This window comes from Aspergillus welwitschiae (genome assembly GCF_003344945.1).
Source record: "Aspergillus welwitschiae strain CBS 139.54b unplaced genomic scaffold BDQ94scaffold_5, whole genome shotgun sequence".
Lineage (NCBI taxonomy): Eukaryota > Fungi > Ascomycota > Eurotiomycetes > Eurotiales > Aspergillaceae > Aspergillus > Aspergillus welwitschiae.
Genome location: NW_020798699.1, coordinates 833,868 through 850,600, shown reverse-complemented (window position 1 = coordinate 850,600; position 16,733 = coordinate 833,868). Strand labels below are relative to the sequence as shown.

General features: G+C 48.1%; 7 protein-coding genes and 1 non-coding gene across 8 annotated transcripts; 3 read left to right on the top strand and 5 right to left on the bottom strand.

The window, feature by feature from the left end:
- Nucleotides 1-334: 334 nt before the first annotated feature.
- Nucleotides 335-1,387, top strand: BDQ94DRAFT_167201 (cytochrome b5-like heme/steroid binding domain-containing protein; the record flags this gene model as incomplete). The annotated part of the gene is made up of 1 exon (XM_026770748.1): nucleotides 335-1,387. The coding sequence occupies one exon, from the start codon at nucleotides 335-337 to the stop codon at nucleotides 1,385-1,387; it is 1,053 nt and encodes a 350-aa protein (XP_026630151.1).
- Nucleotides 1,388-1,461: 74 nt separating this feature from the next.
- fkbp3 (peptidylprolyl isomerase family protein FPR2) lies at nucleotides 1,462-2,152 on the bottom strand. The gene is made up of 2 exons (XM_026763454.1): nucleotides 1,797-2,152; nucleotides 1,462-1,704 (listed from the first exon to the last, which is right to left on the bottom strand). Exons 1-2 carry the CDS (start codon nucleotides 2,033-2,035, stop codon nucleotides 1,536-1,538), a joined length of 408 nt encoding a protein of 135 aa, XP_026630150.1. The 5' UTR covers nucleotides 2,036-2,152; the 3' UTR covers nucleotides 1,462-1,535.
- Nucleotides 2,153-2,422: 270 nt separating this feature from the next.
- BDQ94DRAFT_t50 lies at nucleotides 2,423-2,496 on the bottom strand. Its single transcript has one exon. It is a non-coding gene; the product is annotated as a tRNA-Val (tRNA).
- A 102-nt stretch (nucleotides 2,497-2,598) lies between these two features.
- Nucleotides 2,599-4,386, bottom strand: zrfB (low-affinity Zn(2+) transporter ZRT2). Its single transcript, XM_026765073.1, has one exon. The coding sequence runs from the start codon at nucleotides 3,776-3,778 to the stop codon at nucleotides 2,720-2,722; it is 1,059 nt and encodes a 352-aa protein (XP_026630149.1). The 5' UTR covers nucleotides 3,779-4,386; the 3' UTR covers nucleotides 2,599-2,719.
- A 1,401-nt stretch (nucleotides 4,387-5,787) lies between these two features.
- BDQ94DRAFT_183974 (uncharacterized protein) lies at nucleotides 5,788-8,865 on the top strand (the record flags this gene model as incomplete). Its single annotated transcript, XM_026774536.1, has 3 exons — nucleotides 5,788-5,937; nucleotides 5,968-8,544; nucleotides 8,601-8,865. The coding sequence occupies 3 exons, from the start codon at nucleotides 5,788-5,790 to the stop codon at nucleotides 8,742-8,744; spliced, it is 2,871 nt and encodes a 956-aa protein (XP_026630148.1). The 3' UTR covers nucleotides 8,745-8,865.
- A 3,467-nt stretch (nucleotides 8,866-12,332) lies between these two features.
- Nucleotides 12,333-13,028, top strand: BDQ94DRAFT_167197 (GNAT family N-acetyltransferase; the record flags this gene model as incomplete). Its single annotated transcript, XM_026770747.1, has 1 exon — nucleotides 12,333-13,028. The coding sequence occupies one exon, from the start codon at nucleotides 12,333-12,335 to the stop codon at nucleotides 13,026-13,028; it is 696 nt and encodes a 231-aa protein (XP_026630147.1).
- Nucleotides 13,029-13,095: 67 nt separating this feature from the next.
- Nucleotides 13,096-14,725, bottom strand: BDQ94DRAFT_137526 (uncharacterized protein). Its single transcript, XM_026765072.1, has 2 exons — nucleotides 13,543-14,725; nucleotides 13,096-13,468 (listed from the first exon to the last, which is right to left on the bottom strand). The coding sequence occupies exons 1-2, from the start codon at nucleotides 14,414-14,416 to the stop codon at nucleotides 13,353-13,355; spliced, it is 990 nt and encodes a 329-aa protein (XP_026630146.1). The 5' UTR covers nucleotides 14,417-14,725; the 3' UTR covers nucleotides 13,096-13,352.
- Nucleotides 14,726-15,532: 807 nt separating this feature from the next.
- On the bottom strand, nucleotides 15,533-16,332 carry BDQ94DRAFT_105800 (uncharacterized protein). Its single transcript, XM_026763453.1, has one exon. It carries the CDS (start codon nucleotides 16,200-16,202, stop codon nucleotides 15,585-15,587), a length of 618 nt encoding a protein of 205 aa, XP_026630145.1. The 5' UTR covers nucleotides 16,203-16,332; the 3' UTR covers nucleotides 15,533-15,584.
- Between the last annotated feature and the right edge of the window lie 401 nt (nucleotides 16,333-16,733).

Sequence of the window (16,733 nt, the reverse complement as noted above, 5' to 3'; positions counted from 1 at the left end):
TTGGACTTCAGCATAATCGCACCATATGTTGCTTATATCAACTGAAACAGTATTTTCCAGACACAACCAGCATACCGTGACTTAACTAAGGCAAGAGAAGTAAACAAAGTCAACCGACATCGCTTGCATGCACCTTCCTAATCGAGCATCTTATCACGCTTATCGCAGGACCAAACAGTGCAAATAGCAGGACCCTGAATAACGCATATATTACTAATCATGCACATCGGAAATCCGGAGGTATCACGTGGCAATGTTCTCCGCGGTTTGGGCATGTGGCTTACAATTCAACATTAGCCAGTGTCTCTGTCACTATACTGAGAATACATCCAGCATGGGCTGGGTCGGGGTCGCCACACTCATTGCAACAGCATGCTTCCTGCTGTATCGCTATCCCCCCGGAACCTGGGCTCCTGAGCCCCCGGCATCCAAACCACTTCCGAAACCCGTCAACCCCCCTGCGACAGAGGAAACGACAGCCAACGGCGAAGCAAAGCCCCCTATTGACGAGGATGATGCTGCGAGCGACACCCAGACCACCCCCAAGGCAACTCCATCCAGCGCACCAGCGCTGGAAGTACCCTCCTTCCGACTAGACGACAGCGCCGATCATTCCCGCCCCTCAGTACCGCAAATCCAGTCCGGCAGCGACAGCGCTCAAACCCAAACCACGATGAAACCACCATCTCAACCCCTAAACCAGACCAAGATGGTAGACAGCACTCTCATGCCTCCGCCACCCCCGCCACAGCAATCCAACCCCGCAAAAAGCTCCTCTCTTATGCCTCCCCCGGCCCCGCCGCGTCTCCGTCCGATCGCATCGCAGACTACTTCTGCGCCCTCCCTTGCACCGGGGCGATATCCCCCACGCCCGAATAATACGAGCTCGAGCTCATTGCGTCCACCACCCTCCGCTGCTGCCTCCCTGCGCGTTCCTCCAAGCAGCGGCCTCTCGAGCAGCACGCTCGCCCCGACGAAGGTGACCGCCAAACCGTCCAGCTCTTCGAAACGAGCGGTTCTCGAACCAGGATATTCACCCCTAGATTGGGCTGCGTTGACATCCAACCCAAACAACAAGTTGCGGGGAGCGAACCTCCCTCCAACCTTGATCCGAGTGACGCCTTCGATGCTGAAAGCCCAAAATGGCCGAAAGGGCATGGACGCATGGACATCATACCAGGGGAAAGTCTACAACATCACACCCTACCTCCCCTTCCACCCCGGCGGCCGGGGAGAGCTTCTCCGCGGCGCGGGCAAGGACTCGGGCAAATTATTCTTCGAGATCCACCCGTGGGTAAACTGGGATGCTATACTAGGAGAATGCCTCGTGGGGATACTCGTCTCCGAGAACGACGAGTCGGATAACAAATTGGATGCGATGGATTAACCCCCTGTATATTTATTTAGACTCATTGCTGTTGATCCGTGTACCTAATCTACACTTCAGAAGATGATACCCTAGACGATACAAATAGACCCATATCGTTATACCCCACATGCATATATATAGAAAAAGGAATTGAGAAGAAAACTGATCACAACTCATCCTTATCAACCCCCTGAATACCCACCAACTCCGTCTCAAAAATCAACGTCGCACCGCCAGGAATCGGTCCAATACCGCGATCACCATATCCCAGCTCCGGCGGAATGGTCAACGTGCGCTTCTCCCCAATGCACATGTCCTGGAGACCTTGGTCCCATCTATACCCAGACAAATAAATCAGCATCCATCTCCATAAACAATTCCTCTCGAAAAGCAAGCTAGCAATGATGGGAAGATGGTAAACACATACCCCTTAATAACTCTCCCCGAACCAAGCTTGAACTTCAACGGAGTGCCGCGGTTATAACTAGCATCGAACTCGGATCCGTCGGAGGCGAGCTTGCCCCGGTAGTGCATGGACACTGTATCTCCGTTTTGGGTCTTGCGGGTGCATTCGACCGCGTGGGTGACTTCGATACCGAGGTCGGCGGCGGAGACGAGGGTGGTGAGGGAGAGGGTGAGGAGGGTGGCGAGAGTTGGGAGGCGCATTTTGGTAGATGGAGTATATGTGAATGGACGGATGAATTGGTTGGAGGTTGGAGGGTGGGAGTTGTAGGATGGGAGGAATTGGGGAGATGCGGATACGTATACTTAAGTGAGTGAGAGCGGAGGAGATGCGGAGAGGTAACTAGTGGTGGTTGCCGGGCGGTTAGATAAGTACTAGGTTAGTTAGCTGGGGAGGGAGTTGCTAAGGGGAGTATGCAGAGTCTATCTTGTGGGGTGTTGCTTGTAATTGGTAGTTTCTATATAGGGTGTTTTCTACCTCTATGGGATATTATATCTATTATATATAAATTAGCAACGAAAAAAAAGCAGACATGTTGATTGCACAGGAAGTGGTGTTTTAGGAAAGATCAAAAAGGAAAAACAAAAAAGTGACTAGACTGGGGCTCGATCCCAGGACCTTATGCGTGTGAAGCATACGTGATAACCAACTACACCATCCAGCCAACTTGTTGTGATAGTCTGCTAGCAGTATTGACTGATGAAGAGACTTGGAGACATATGCTCGAATATATAATGAATGTATCTTGTTGGACCCATAGCTCTGACTTTGAATGCTTATCTATTTCTACGATTTTCGTGTTTGAGATGTGGTAGTATGGAGACTGTCATCATATACTGTCATAAATGGTATCTATATGTACAAAGAACAAGATCTATTTAATATTTTTAAGCCCATTTACCCAGCAGGGCCATTAGCAAAGCACCCAGACATAGCAGACCGAAAGCCGCGAGAACAATCTGTATCGGTGCCTTTCGCATCGAAGTGCTGAACATGAACTCGTGGGCCAGTAGCTCCACCAGGGCTGTGTAGATCAGAATGCCGGCCGAAATCGAGTCAAAGACACCGCTGACGATCAACGTCGTGGCGCCGTCAGATGCATAAGAGTCGCGCACGCCTAGACCGATCGCAATCGCAATAGGCGTGGAGATACCGTATCCAAGTCCCAGGAAATAAGGGGTCCATCGCTTGGAACGTGGCCAGGGAACGGTAGCTAACCGGGATCCCAGACCCAGGCCTTCGAAGGTTTGGTGGAAGACGAGGACAACGTAGAGGGTCACAAACTCGGAGCCGGTGACCGCCAGGGTCAACCCAATGAAAACGGAGTGGAAGATGATTCCAAACTCCAGAATGAAGATGGAGGTCAATTGAGCGACGTACTCCTCCAGATCAGAATGCTGCTTCCCGAGCTCCATATCATGGTGTTCGCGGGAATGCCCGAGATGGTCTTCTCCCGGCATATGGGTCTTCATGTCAACCGACTCAGCAGGAGAGGAGGCAGCGGCATGCTCAATCTTCACGTGATGGTCATCATCCTCGTCGTGAGAGTGGCCGTGGCCGAAACGGGCAAAGCGCATGACCATTAGCTCCACGAAGAACAGTACCACAATGGTCATCAGGACGATTCCCTCAACCCAAGAGTATTCTGTGATTGGGCCGGTGAGGCAATCGTCGGTCAAGGCCTCTTCTGCTGGGGCAAGGAGGTGAATAAATGCGGTGGCAATGATAACACCGGAGCCAAAGTATTTAGCGATGAAGAAGGCGCATTTTGCAATCTTGGAGTCCTTGAAACTCCGGGCCATCACGGGAAAGAGAGCCCCGCATGTTGAACCGACGAGAATGACAAAGATAGACGAGATACGCAGGCCCATACGGCCGTCATATCCATTGCCCGTCTCACAAGCAGGTGTTGCATCTCTGGCAACCAGACTCTGAAGAGAATCCATGTTCCACCGTAGGATGTATCCGACCCGGCAAGTTCTCTGCAGACGGTCTGGAGCAGCTTAGAATAGCACGGGCCCGCCCGAAGAAGGTAGGGATGATCGAAACGAGGTCTGACAGGTATCCGGTCCAATGGCGTGCAGGATCGGTGTGACAGGAGGATGGCGGAAGTGTAGGCACGTGGAAGAGGAATGTCAACTGCAGTTCGGTTGAAATTGCTGGAGGTTCGTCTGCAAGGTCCCCCGCTCTTAAATTGGTTTCTCAAATGTGCGCCAAGTTGTTCAGTGTGAGAGTTGGGCGTCCCCAAGGTCCCTAAGGCTGGTCCACGTCAAAAGGGTCCGGCGATGAACGGCGCTGAACCGGTGCTGAGGACCTTGGTGGCACAAGGTGAGGGGTTCGCACAAACGCGATTGCTGAGGCGTCGATTTAGATTTGATTTAGTCAAGAAACAATCTCAAACAACTTGCCAGCGCGCAGCTCACCTGGACACAGGTGAGAAGTCAATCGAGCAACACAACGCGAAGCAAGAACAGGGGTTGAATGCAGAGGCGCCTCCATGATGGCGGGCGACGGACACCTCCAGTCCGTTCTGGGTAAAGTGCCAAGTTGCATCAGATGGGGACCTTGGGGGAAAGCGGCGGGTTCACCTCAAGAGTTTTCGCTCGAAAGTGAGGACCTTGCGGACGAGGTTTTCTTTTACTAGCCTTTGATTGGCTCGGATGGACATAGGCGGGGCATTTTGACGCAATGGTTAGCGGCCCGGAACCTTGTTGATCCGGTGTTGCTCATTTTCTGCATCCCGATTGGTTGCTCTAGAGCGGTCAGAAGGGCGGGATTCGCATAATCTGGCAGAAACAATAGTGGGGATGAACACATGCTCAATTAGGTAATTATGATACTTAGAGTATCTATGCTGCCACAGAATACATGAGCAGAGCTCTGTCACAAAAGACTGTTCACACCAATGGAGCGGAAGTATAAAGAAAGTTTAGCGCACTGATCTGCCAATATACGCAATGGCAGTCATGATTCAGTGACCGATATGTCAGCACCAACCAACCCTGAGCACATTCGAAGGTTGCCAAGACTACGGGTAAATATTCCAAAGCAGCATCATGACTATTGGAGCGGAAGCCAATGTCCTTGGCTGTCAAACTTCCAGGTATTCCACTAGTGGCGGGGATGTAGTCGGGAATGGGGCGTCCAGATAACCTTGATGTGTAACATCCGTATGGCCTTCCATCGAAACTCCACTCACCTACACAAATCGGGCAATATGTTATCAAGTTCAGAGTGCCTTTTTACAGAGTCTATGCCTCATGACCTTACCTCTACGCACCGAAGATCATTGCTAGTTCAATGCCCCAAAGCCGATGCTGCTTGGATTGAACGACTGGCACTGAGGGCGCATTGGTTTCCTCTAAGCCCAGTGCGAATTAGATACTGAGATTATTATTCAAATGACCGGTTATTCAAAAGTCTCCCCTAGGCCTACCCTCATGGACATGAAACAATTTGCGGTGATCAAGGGCCAAAGCTTCCAGGCTCTGGGAAGCCAGTGACTGAAACCTTGATGAGGCCCTTGATAGTTGATACAGCCGTGTAGCGATGATCTTTGATCAGCTGACTCTATACCAGATCAAGTTAGTATGTGTGGGTGTGATGCCCACTACTCTAGTATGAAGGACGTATGCCTTCAAGTGTCCGGTCTGAGCGCGGCCGATGGACCTTTAGTGACCCTGTATAAGATGCTGACTGTGAATCTTCCTGCTGCAGGTATCTGCGACGATTTCATCATGTTCAGATGCATTGTAGTGGTCACTAAACACTGTATGATGAAGCGGGGTATGGACCTATCAAAGCGCCGATGACCTTAGCGCCGAGCATGGCCGTGGACGTGGCTCTACCATGCCGACTACAGCCTCGCCACAGCAGCTACCGGGTGGTATTGTGCAGGAATGATGTTCTATTCTAAATTACACAGTACAAGCGTATCGCATATGTTGAGGCCAAGATGGAAATTCCACTCAGGTGGTCACTGCGCGAGATGCTCCAGCTAGTGTTATGGGGAGTCTTGCGACTGCCGCTCTTCCTCGTTCAAGGAATCACAGCGAAAGATTCGGACGTACAACGGCTCAAAAAGACATCACCCGATAGTATCACTGTAGCAATCTTCTGCTCTGTTTCCTACGAGGCTGCTGCTGTCAAGTCTTGCCTGGACGAAGAATTCACATGCCGCCCGACAACCATAGGTCCGAAGGACTATATCTATTCTTTTGGCCGTATAGGGTATCGCAGACTTGTCATAGCCCAACCACTCCAGACAGGAACTGTAAAGGCTGCCCACTGCGCAGCAACGGTTAGACAACAATTTCCGAACGTTGAATTTGCCTTCACGGTTGGCACGGGAGCCGGCATTCCTTGCCCGCCAAAGCGAGACATCCGCCTGGGCGATATTGCTATTGGAGTACCTGGAGACACTCATCCTGGAATAGTCGAGTATGACTTTTTGAAGTACGAACAAAACAAATTCGTGCTCAAGGGCTGCGCAAACAAACCGCCGCCTATATTGATCAGTGCGGACAGATCATTGCAAGAAGATGAATTAATGCAAAGAAGCCCCCTAAGAGATATCTTGAATGAGATCATGAAATATCCTGGATATGAGCGACCTAGAAGTGATGACGTTTTGTATGAGGACAGTTTCACTCACGTCAAAAAGGCACTTGATTGTACAGTATGTGAGCAATCTGACCTGAAAAAGCATGTGATCCGAGTCCCACGTCTTTCATTTCAGCCCGTGGTCCATCGAGATCTCATACTTTCCGGTAATGGAATTATCAACAACGCCCGTGATCGGAAGAAACTTCAGCATGGACACGACAATGCCATCTGCTTTGAGACGGTTGCTGCTGGAGTAACGGACGAGATCCCTTGCCTCGTGGTGAGAGGAATATGCGACTATGCGGATACCCACAAGCAAGAAGGCTGGCAACGCTTTGCGGCGGCTGCGGCCGCAGCTTATTGCAAGACTGTTCTCCTCAAAATCGACGCACAAGAAGCGAGAGGGACCAATGAACTGGGCTTTTCTTTGGGTGAGGCGTATGATCAAATGAGAGCGATCGGTGACACTATTCAAAGGCAAGGTATAGCTACCGCGCTGTGGCCTGTCAAACATCTGTCGCCAAAAGAGACGGGCTATGGCGGTGTGAGTTGTAGGAAAGAATGGATCGACTTGAATAGGCTGCCGATGGCCGGAGATGCTGCCTTTGATTCATATGCAGACCAGCACGAAACTTTCTGTCTTCCGGGCACTTGCATCAGCCTTCTCCAGCGCATTGAGGACTGGGTGTACGATGAAAGTGGCAGATGCATCTTCTACCTAAACGGTATGGCTGGAACCGGAAAGTCTACGATATCTCGAACTGTTGCCAAGCATTTCAGAGAAAAACAAATGCTGGGTGCTAGCTTTTTCTTCAAGAGGAATGCAGGTGATCGAGGACATGCAAGACGGCTTTTCTCGACAATCGCCAGGCAGCTCATCACACATCTCCCTCAGCTCTCACCGATTATCAAGAAAGCTGTTCGAGAAAACCCTGATATATCCACAAAGTCACTAAGGGAGCAGTTTGGAAGACTTCTATTCTCGCCACTGATAGAACTGGGAAGAACTGGAAAGGACACCGAGACTATTGTGATAGTGATCGATGCATTAGACGAATGTGAGTCGGACAAAGACGTGCGACTCATAGTTCATTTACTATCTCAATTGCGGGACTCGGGTGTAGTACACCCACGGATCTTCTTATCAAGTCGACCCGAGTTACCTATTCGTCAGAGCTTCAGCCATCTCGTTGCCAACAAGTATCGTGACTTTGCTCTGCAAGAGGTTCTAAGTCCAACAATAGAACACGATATATCGCTGTTATTGAGGCACAGGATCGCAGAAATCAAAAATGATAACCTACTTCCGTCCAACTGGCCCTCTGAGCAGGATTTTCAGAAGCTTGTCACATTGTGCGTTCCTTCGTTTGCTTCTGCTGCTGCTTTCTGCAACACGCTAGAGGAGCCTCAATGGGATCCAGAGGAAGTCCTTGGGGAGTTCCTCCAAAGCCCCAGGCTCAAGCTAGATCAGATATACCTCCCCATCTTGAATCGCATGCTCCATGGGCGGGCCAAATCCCAGCAAGAGAAACTACTTCGGGAATTTAAAGAAGTAGTTGGTCCGATTCTTATTCTCCAGCGTGCGCTATCGGTCAAATCGCTTTCAATACTCACTGGCCACTCCGAGAAGTTGATAAAGCGGAGGCTGGGCTCTCTGCACTCCATCATCAAAGTCCCAGACGATGATATACTACCAGTGGAACCTCTTCACTGGTCACTCCGATCCTTCTTACATAGCCCAGACTCGCGCGAGATGATACCCTTCTGGATCGATGAGAAAGAGACGCACAGTGAAATCACTGCGCGGTGCCAGGAACTCATGGAATACACCTTTGAACAAAACACCCATAATCCACCAGCCTCCGACAAACCCCAAGTGGACTCGGACTCAGGGAATGGGACATACAACAATACCACCCCGGAACTCCAATATGCGTGTCAATACTGGGTACATCATCTATTGAACAGTGCGGATTCTGTTGATAAACTAGACACATTCTTTCTATTCCTCCAGGAACACTTCTTTCATTGGGTTCAGGTGCTTAATGTCATCAGCGACCGATCTACTATCACAGACATGATTAATCGTTTACAGTCGATCAAGCATGTAGGTTCTCAGTCCTGTCCCTATATGTAATAGAACTAATCATGTCTCCGTTTTAGGATCATAATATGTCGAGGTTTCTGGAAGATGTGAAGAAGTCCATTCTTAAAAATGAAAGTGGACTAATAGAAGATGAAGAAGATGATAGTACGCGATATATAGTTGGCCAATCGCTTTATATGGCCGGGTGTCTTGGAATTTAGCACGCACCTTCAGCGTTCGCATGGACACAGGTCTAGTACTAGATTTCAGCTCCTACTATTTATAGAGTTGGCGGCCGAAATGATTGTCAAGAAAACTGCATTGGCATGTAATAAATAGGGTGCCTAACAATGTAATCTAAGGACGCCACTCCTCGTCGCCGTTGTTGTCACTCTCATCATCATCATCTTCTTCTTCCTCTCCTTCTTCGGCTTCAGCCTCCTCGGCCTCGGCCCCTTGTCCCCCCTCACCCGCGACTGATTGCCATTGGCCCCCCGGCCTCACGTAGACGATCTTTGCTCCCCTAGTGACCAAATGTCTTGGGCAATAATTGCCCACTAGTTCTCGCTGCCTTGGGCCCAATTTGGTGCACTTAACGTTGGTGCCGAGGCAAGGGAGGCATTGCTTGAAGGGGCCGGGGCTCGTGCATCCGCACGAATAGACATAGAGCTGATAGAAGCACCTTCATCATACAAGTCAATGTGAGGTCATCTGGATTTATTGCTCTACTTACATTTTTTGGGAGAGTAGAATGTGAGAGAGTATAGTGTGAGAGACTATTTCGATTGTGCTGCTACTGGAATATGGTATGCTAATTTCTACAAAACATTTGTGCTATGAAATGCAAGCCTTGTTGCACCTTCCTTAATTGGCACGACACTTCATACATCGTGCTTACCTGTCATGGTCCACATGATGTAATGTTGCCTCTGTGTTGTATCGAGTTATCGAGTTCAATCAAAATTCATTAGGTCTCTGGACAGAAGCATGTACACACCATGAAGACAGCTCCAATAGGATAAGCGAAGGTTTCGGACAAGCCTTTCCGATGTAGTTATATTGGACTTCCGGTTTGACTACCGCCTTATGTCGTAGCCATCGCTATCATGACATCTTCCGCCGAACCAGACGTTTTTAAATGGCCCATATACAGTGCGCATTGCGGCGGTAGCCTTACACTTTTGATGCACACACTCTGGAAACATGAAAGCTATAAACCGTTCCTTCTACCACACAATTGAAGCTGAGTCCTATCATGATAGGCCCAGCTGTCTCGTCTGCGGCTTTGTCTTCGCCAACGGGACCAGTGAGGATTCTCATTACAGTTACGTGGATCCGAGATACCGTACAGGGAGTAGCATATGTCGAGCCGAGGCTCTAGAGGATTGGAAAGCTTCTGGGAAGAAAAGCTGGTGGAAGAGAACATGGTGGAACACTTCCCGCGCAAGTCAGTCACCTTGGTACACTGTATGTCGTCAGCTGTTGACTGGTCAGTTCAGTTCTGTACCACCCTGCAACAGGCACATGCCGACTTTCTGGAGTCAGCCTGCATCCTCTGACAACCGGATTGGTTCCAATGAATGAGAAAGATGGATACGTTTGCGGTAGTTGGTTTGGCTGGTTATCCCCCAAAGAACGACAACTTTTCGTAAGTCCGGACATTCTATGCCCAACCCAGGAGCCGGCGCCCGACATTGAGTGGGTGGCTTACTTTGTTCACTCTCGCTGCTGGGAGCTACTTACTCATCATGACTTGGGGGCGATTGCGGAGAGAAACTTGGGCATAGTTCTCGACGCTCTCCGAGACAGACATAAGACCCTCCGAGACAGATGTAAGAAATCTGGCTACCGACCTAGATCCTGGTATTGGATGTTTTGTCGGGAAGGTTAGGGTCCCCCCAGGTCCGACATTCGATGACGCTGACCTTGAATCTCTAACAGATCCCGTTCGTACAAAATGCGTTAAAGAAGCCATTTGTCTAGCACGAAAGCACGAAAGGCGAAGGCAATCGAGGATGAAACGAAAGGGTTATTTGGTCACCCGAAAGGCACCACGTCCCAGACCTTGCGTTCTTCCGATGGAAATACTCTATTTGATTCTTGAATATCTTCCATATGAAACGATTGTGGATTTGGAAAAAGGATTGCGCCTCAATCTCGGTAATGGGTTTTGGCGCACTAGGCTCTCTACTCGAATATTCTACGAAGTGAAGAAGATTGCCACCAATGAGGTTAATTGGAAGCGCCTATCCATGTTGCTGGAACGACGGCTCAAGAAGTCAAACGCTTTGGCAATCCGACGGTTCATAATATCATCTCTGGACGGAGTTATGAAGTTTGTCAACGTGCAAATGATGGAGCAGCCTTTATTACTGTTCCCACGGTACGTCTATCCCTTTCCATGTTCTAAGCGCAAGAATGCGGCCTAATGGAAACTCCCAAGAGGATCACCGCAATCAGCCAAGGTCCTCAAGGTGACCGAGGAGCAGATCCGCCAGGGTGATAACGGCATTAAAAGTGTGATGGTGGAGTCAAACATCCGCGAAGGTAACAAGAAACAGCTCCTGAGCTCCAGAGTTGTAAAAATGGCGTCAGTATCACCGATGGTTGCATCGACTGGACCACCGAGATCTATCTTAGCTCTCTTGCTCAGGTGATGAAAGACCGCCGAGCTCAATCATTAATTGGCAAGAGCTAGAATAGTCAGTTGGATTTGGCTTGGCGCTTATGTGAAGTGTTGGTTATATCATAATGTTTGGTTTTTGAATCACGTATCGATTGACTTTAACGTAGTCCTAATCCTCACTATATTTTTGTCTTGAAGTTCACAATGTCTCACAAAATGAAAATCGAATACGTTTCCTGACATGCCTCAATTGTTGTAGATCATCGGCGGACCTATAGCCTAAAAGCAGTTCGTAGATGTTGGATGATGGATCAAATAGTATACTATATCGTGCACCTCAACTCCTATTCAGGACGTAGCAGCCAATATGTCCAGGAAGGCCCTAATCTTGATGATAATGAGTGATAGAAATATTTATCAAACACAAATACTCATAATAGAGCTTTTCATAGGTATGAAATGACAAGCAGTTTGGGCAGTGCCTCTAGTGCTGTCTTATTATACTTTATAATCTTGATATCTTGATATCTAGAACCTGCCAGTTAATATTAGCACTTAATTTTATAGAAATGTAAAATAGAGTATTTTATACTTATATATTTACTAGAGAATTAGGTTCTTACAAGCTCTAGTGGCCAATAACGGATTAGAAATTAGCACTCTACCTATATCAAATTACGCTTTTACAGAGAGGCGCAAAACAGCTTCACCAATTTGCACTCTTCCCATTCTTTCTTGGCCCCACTGCCAAAGCGCTAGCTAGAGAATGGGTAGATCTAAATGGGCTCAAGTATATTAGACGGGTTCTGTCGGCGCCCCCACGAAATAAGAGGGTACTGACACCGGACACAACGAGAAGGTAGAGATGCATCGTCCTAATTGCTTGAGGAGAGCGTTTACCTGGCGTGCTCGCCAAAGGCCATTACAAGAACGGGGTGAGATCCTAGCTCCAACTAACCCTGGCATTGCATTGACCACCATACATACTCCTTTCGGTTTAGTAGCGCTACTGGGGCCTTTTATTTTCTGATTCCGTGATCTTTTATTTCCGGACCCACTCCTTCGGTTCCCTCTGCCGAAGAGATGCTGATAAAGTCACAGCCCTTAAACGCTTGATAGCCAGCAAATCTGCTCAACAGAAAATATAACAAAACATTTCATACCTACAATCATACTTAGAATAATGTCAAAATATCAATATGAGTACCTTTTCTTCCGCATCGCCAAAGACAATGCGATCGCATCGTCCGCCATAAAGTACAAACAGTTACGTCTCCAGGCCTTATCCGTTGCACCGACTTCATTTTCCTCCACCTACGAGATCGAATCTTCTCTCCCGGATAGTGAATGGATTGACAGAGTCTCAGAGAATGGAAGGGAGATTTTCATATGCGCTGCGAAACCCACACAAAACAATCAACCAAATTCGCAAATCCTAGAACAGACCACCACGTGGGTAGGCCAGTTGACTTTGCGAGGCCCGCTGAGCCGGGAGGACTTCATTCTACCTGAGGAATCTGGGCAGAAGAAGCCTACTGGAGGAAAGAACCAGGAACTCTGGCAGATGCTCAGCTTGTTTACTCTGCCTGAGCATCGTGGCCGCGGCTTGGGGAAGAGGTTGTGTCAAGAGGCGTTGAGTTACTTAGCCTCATATAAGGACTCTCCACGTGAGCTCTGGGTCCGGTTGATGGTAAAGCCGGAGAATCATGCAACCGTCAGCTTGTATCGGGGGCTGGGATTTGTGGAAGCTGGAAAGTGTACTCTCGCTGAGGCATTGGTTGCGAATGGAGACAAGGACCTGCTACCAGAAAATATCAGTGGGGAGAAGTATACGTCGAGAAGTGGGCTGATCATGATGTTAGAGATTCGTCGCTCGTGAATCGGCCGTTGAGATGGGCTAAGATGAGCACTGGATACTGAATGGGAGTGAGAATGGGTCAAACAAAGCTTGATAGATTGACAGGATACAACTTGACTGTCGATATTAACAGCCTATTGCTCGATTTATGCGATTCTGAGGATATTTATCCTGAACCGAGCGGCTAGACCCTGGCAGCAGTAAATCCATCGCGACCAGCCGAATGTCATTTTTTTTTGGCAATAAGCCGTTTCCATATACAGAGAAAGTTGGAAATCATTAGGGTTGTAGAATACGGCCGCCAATTTGTATTTACAAGACAAAGTCCCTCGTATAGCAGCGCGGTTATAGTTCAAAGATGAAGGTTGTATCATCTGATATCGCCAGATTGAATGCCGCTTCGACATCCAAACGACGGAATCCTGGTGCACATCCTAAACACACTCCCTTCAAAAGAAGTTCTGTTGAGAATCTGCGGTCAGCTTTCCTGCATATCACAATTTCCATACATATATAAGAGGGCAGGATGACAAACCTTGAAGAAACCGGTCCACGTTGAGGACCTTTGCACTTTGCCGAATATGCTCCTGTGAGCCCAGGGAGGGCTCACTCTTGGTACATAATGTCATATTCCTGCACGATCTGAACGAACGCAAGTCCGATAGGTACATAAAAGACTGTGCCGCTCCAATAACAAGACCATTCTCTTCGAGCCAACCCTCGATATCCCGAGGATCGAACCATGTAGTATCATCACTTTCACATGGCATCTCTTGTCCTACCGAGACATTCTGGACAATGTCAAGATCTGCCTGCCTTTCTTGGTAATGGGTCCCTGCACCACCCAACCTATACACATATGCAGTTCGGTAATCGGCACTAGTCCGTAGCAAGATCTCGAAAGTCGAAATCATCGTATCAGTGTCCGAGTAGTGGAATGTATACTGGAAAACGCGGGCGACTTCAGCCCCATCCGCGTGCGGATCAGTTAACAGGCCATGAGCCCGCTTGATGCAAGTAAAATAAAGCCGCTCCGCGAAGTTTCTTGGTACTGGGAATTGTGTTTCCAAGAGAGTAATGGGAAGCCCTAACGGAGGCGTATGAATAGGCATTGGTGTTTCGGTGGGTATAGTGGCTGGTACTGGCCAATTCGTAGACCAAGTGATGTTGGAGTTGGGGTCAGCCCTTGAGTGATTATGACAGACATGTCCATCATCAAGTTGTGGCTCGTTGACAGGCTCGATCATCTGAGAAGCAGATATGAAATCGCGAGTAATACTCTGGATCTTCTCGCGTGAGAGTTCCGGCTGCGTCTGAGGAATTCCCGCCTTTGTAATATGGGATAATAGTTCAAAGAAAGACCGGCTCATCTGCTCGATTCGATTTTCAAGAAACTGCACGTAGTTCATGCGAAGAGCAGCTTCTTCCCCTTTTCGAGACCTGTAAGCCCGTTGTGCTTTCCGAACTTGGTTACGCCGCCTCTATCAGCCAGTTAGAACACCAAGTCAGACTTGATGAGTATGGAAGAACAGTAGGTCCCTAAACATGCCTCCCCTAGGCCTTTTTGCGTAGGGTCAATTGGTGGCCTCCCTCGCTTTCCCGTACGCAATCGACGAAGGTCGTCCGAAACTATAGAGCATCGCTCGCTTTCGTCAGATCTTCCAGACGGCATATTGGAACCTGTTCCTGAAACAGATACGCTGGAAGACATAGAGGTTGTGTAGGAGTGCACTCATGGATTAATCTGGCTACAATCGGTCTAATAGTAGTTAACAGAATCAGGAGTCCCCACACTGAATTGATTTAGCGCGTCTTCTTACAGCTCTCTCATTGGCTGTGGGTATTCACGGGGGTATCCTGCATGATAGGCCTAAGTGGCTCGACGTACTCTCAAGAAACTATGGAGGCGGAGGTTACAGCGTGGCCACACTAAAGCTGGGCGTGGTATGATTCTAAAGATATAAATATTAGTACTATTGATTTACCTGCTGTATAATTACTCTATAAGTACTATGATAATCTAACTAATCTGAAAAGATCAAAAAAATGGGCAGGTAAACAGTCTTTCACGAGACTTTTATATTCATATAGTTCATTACTAATTATAAACAATCACATTTAATTCAACTACATATGATCAGGACTCGTTCATAGTCCTGTCAGATATCTGGTTTCAAATTTGAATAGATTATGCATAATAGACTACAGAGAAGTTGACCACATGTCGTCATGACAATAGTATAGAAGATTATTCTCAGAATACTGATATTGATATAAGACGCATCTGAGCTGATGATATTATATTTAATAACAATAATACTGTATTGGATACTCATTCTCATCCGCGGGAAGGAGTATTCATAAGAATATCGGTAAAAGTAACAAATATAATCAATACAGTAACTGGATTATTTGTAGTCTTGATGTTTTAGCAAATATTCAATATATATATATATATCTATTATCATCTCTGTAACAAGATTACGGGAAAACTCAGTTATGATTTACGATATTATCTATTACCTATCCCTGCCCTGAAGATTAACAACACCAACTTGAGTACACATTCACTCAAACCTAAACAACCTCAAACTCCGCACTACTAGGCCCCGCCCCATTACAAGCCGTCAAATCCATCGGACAAGCACTCATAAACACAACACACTCCTGCTCCGCCCTCAAAACCACATAATCCCCCACCTTACTGTCCGGCTCCAAAACCTGCAACTTATTCCCATTAATATCGACCTTCATGAACAGATTCAGCGGATCAGGGGTCCATCCACTCTCAAGCAACCCCAACACATGGCTGAACGCTGGCTCAGCACACTGCTGCACAGCATCGCGAAGGTTCTGGGCACAGTTATCATGGTCCGCGGTACCACCAAGTTCGAGGTATCGTTCTGGAGAGCAAGCAGCGTAGAGAACGTCGTGCGTGCCGGGAGATGTGTCCTCGACGATGGTCAAAATAGGGTTCCGGTTGTTGTCGACGAATGATTCGTTAACAGATGGGAGAAGTTTCTGTAAGGTGGGTCGAGTGTGTGCCATTGACATGTATCTTGGGAAGATGGGAGTTGATGGGATGGTGAATGCCCAGGTGTCGATGACTTGGCTTCCGGATGTGTTAATGATCTTGATTGATTGGCCGACGTGCAGTCGTTGATGAGCGGAGCGACGGGCTGGGATGGTGGGCATTTTGTATACTAGTACTAGCTTATCGGAGTCCGGGTATCGTAAGGTTGACTTTCGTGAAGGTCTTGAGTCTGAGTTCTATAACCACGAAGGTCTATGCGTACTAACTTATAAATGAAAAGTTAAAGCAGCTGTAACTCACGGGGAGAACACTGTAGTATTATAATAAGCTCAGTTTGCACTGATAAGCTGCGTGTCTCCAAAAGGAGAGGGCGGTGACGTCACGTCATTCCTCCGCGGACTCTCATATCGGGCTGTTGTCAGGCAGTATAGCATTTCTTCTGCCGAAAGTTGCATAATCCCTTGCATCTTCTCGAGAAATTCTCTTCCTTTGTTTCCTTGTAGATGTAGCGTAGCTAGCCAGTCACTTGGCCTGATGGAGTCTCTACGATATGGCTGGATCGGTGTAGATTCCCCTTCCCCACCCTCCCATTAACCTAACCTACTTTGTATACGTCCAAACCAAACTAACCACACGAACTCCGGGGTAGGCGCTTAGTAGCCTGGGCTTAGTGGAAAAGTAGTTAGAGGAGG

Excerpts from the sequence above, each read along its gene's own strand:
- BDQ94DRAFT_105800 (XM_026763453.1), bottom strand. The coding sequence starts at position 16,202 with ATGCCCACCATCCCAGCCCGTCGCTCCGCTCATCAACGACTGCACGTC.
- fkbp3 (XM_026763454.1), bottom strand. The coding sequence starts at position 2,035 with ATGCGCCTCCCAACTCTCGCCACCCTCCTCACCCTCTCCCTCACCACC. Across the intron at positions 1,705-1,796 it reads TCGGGGAGAGTTATTAAGGG|ATGGGACCAAGGTCTCCAGG; the intron begins GTATGTGTTTAC and ends GTCTGGGTATAG.
- zrfB (XM_026765073.1), bottom strand. The coding sequence starts at position 3,778 with ATGGATTCTCTTCAGAGTCTGGTTGCCAGAGATGCAACACCTGCTTGT.
- BDQ94DRAFT_137526 (XM_026765072.1), bottom strand. The coding sequence starts at position 14,416 with ATGAACTACGTGCAGTTTCTTGAAAATCGAATCGAGCAGATGAGCCGG. Across the intron at positions 13,469-13,542 it reads CGTGGACCGGTTTCTTCAAG|AACTTCTTTTGAAGGGAGTG; the intron begins GTTTGTCATCCT and ends GATTCTCAACAG.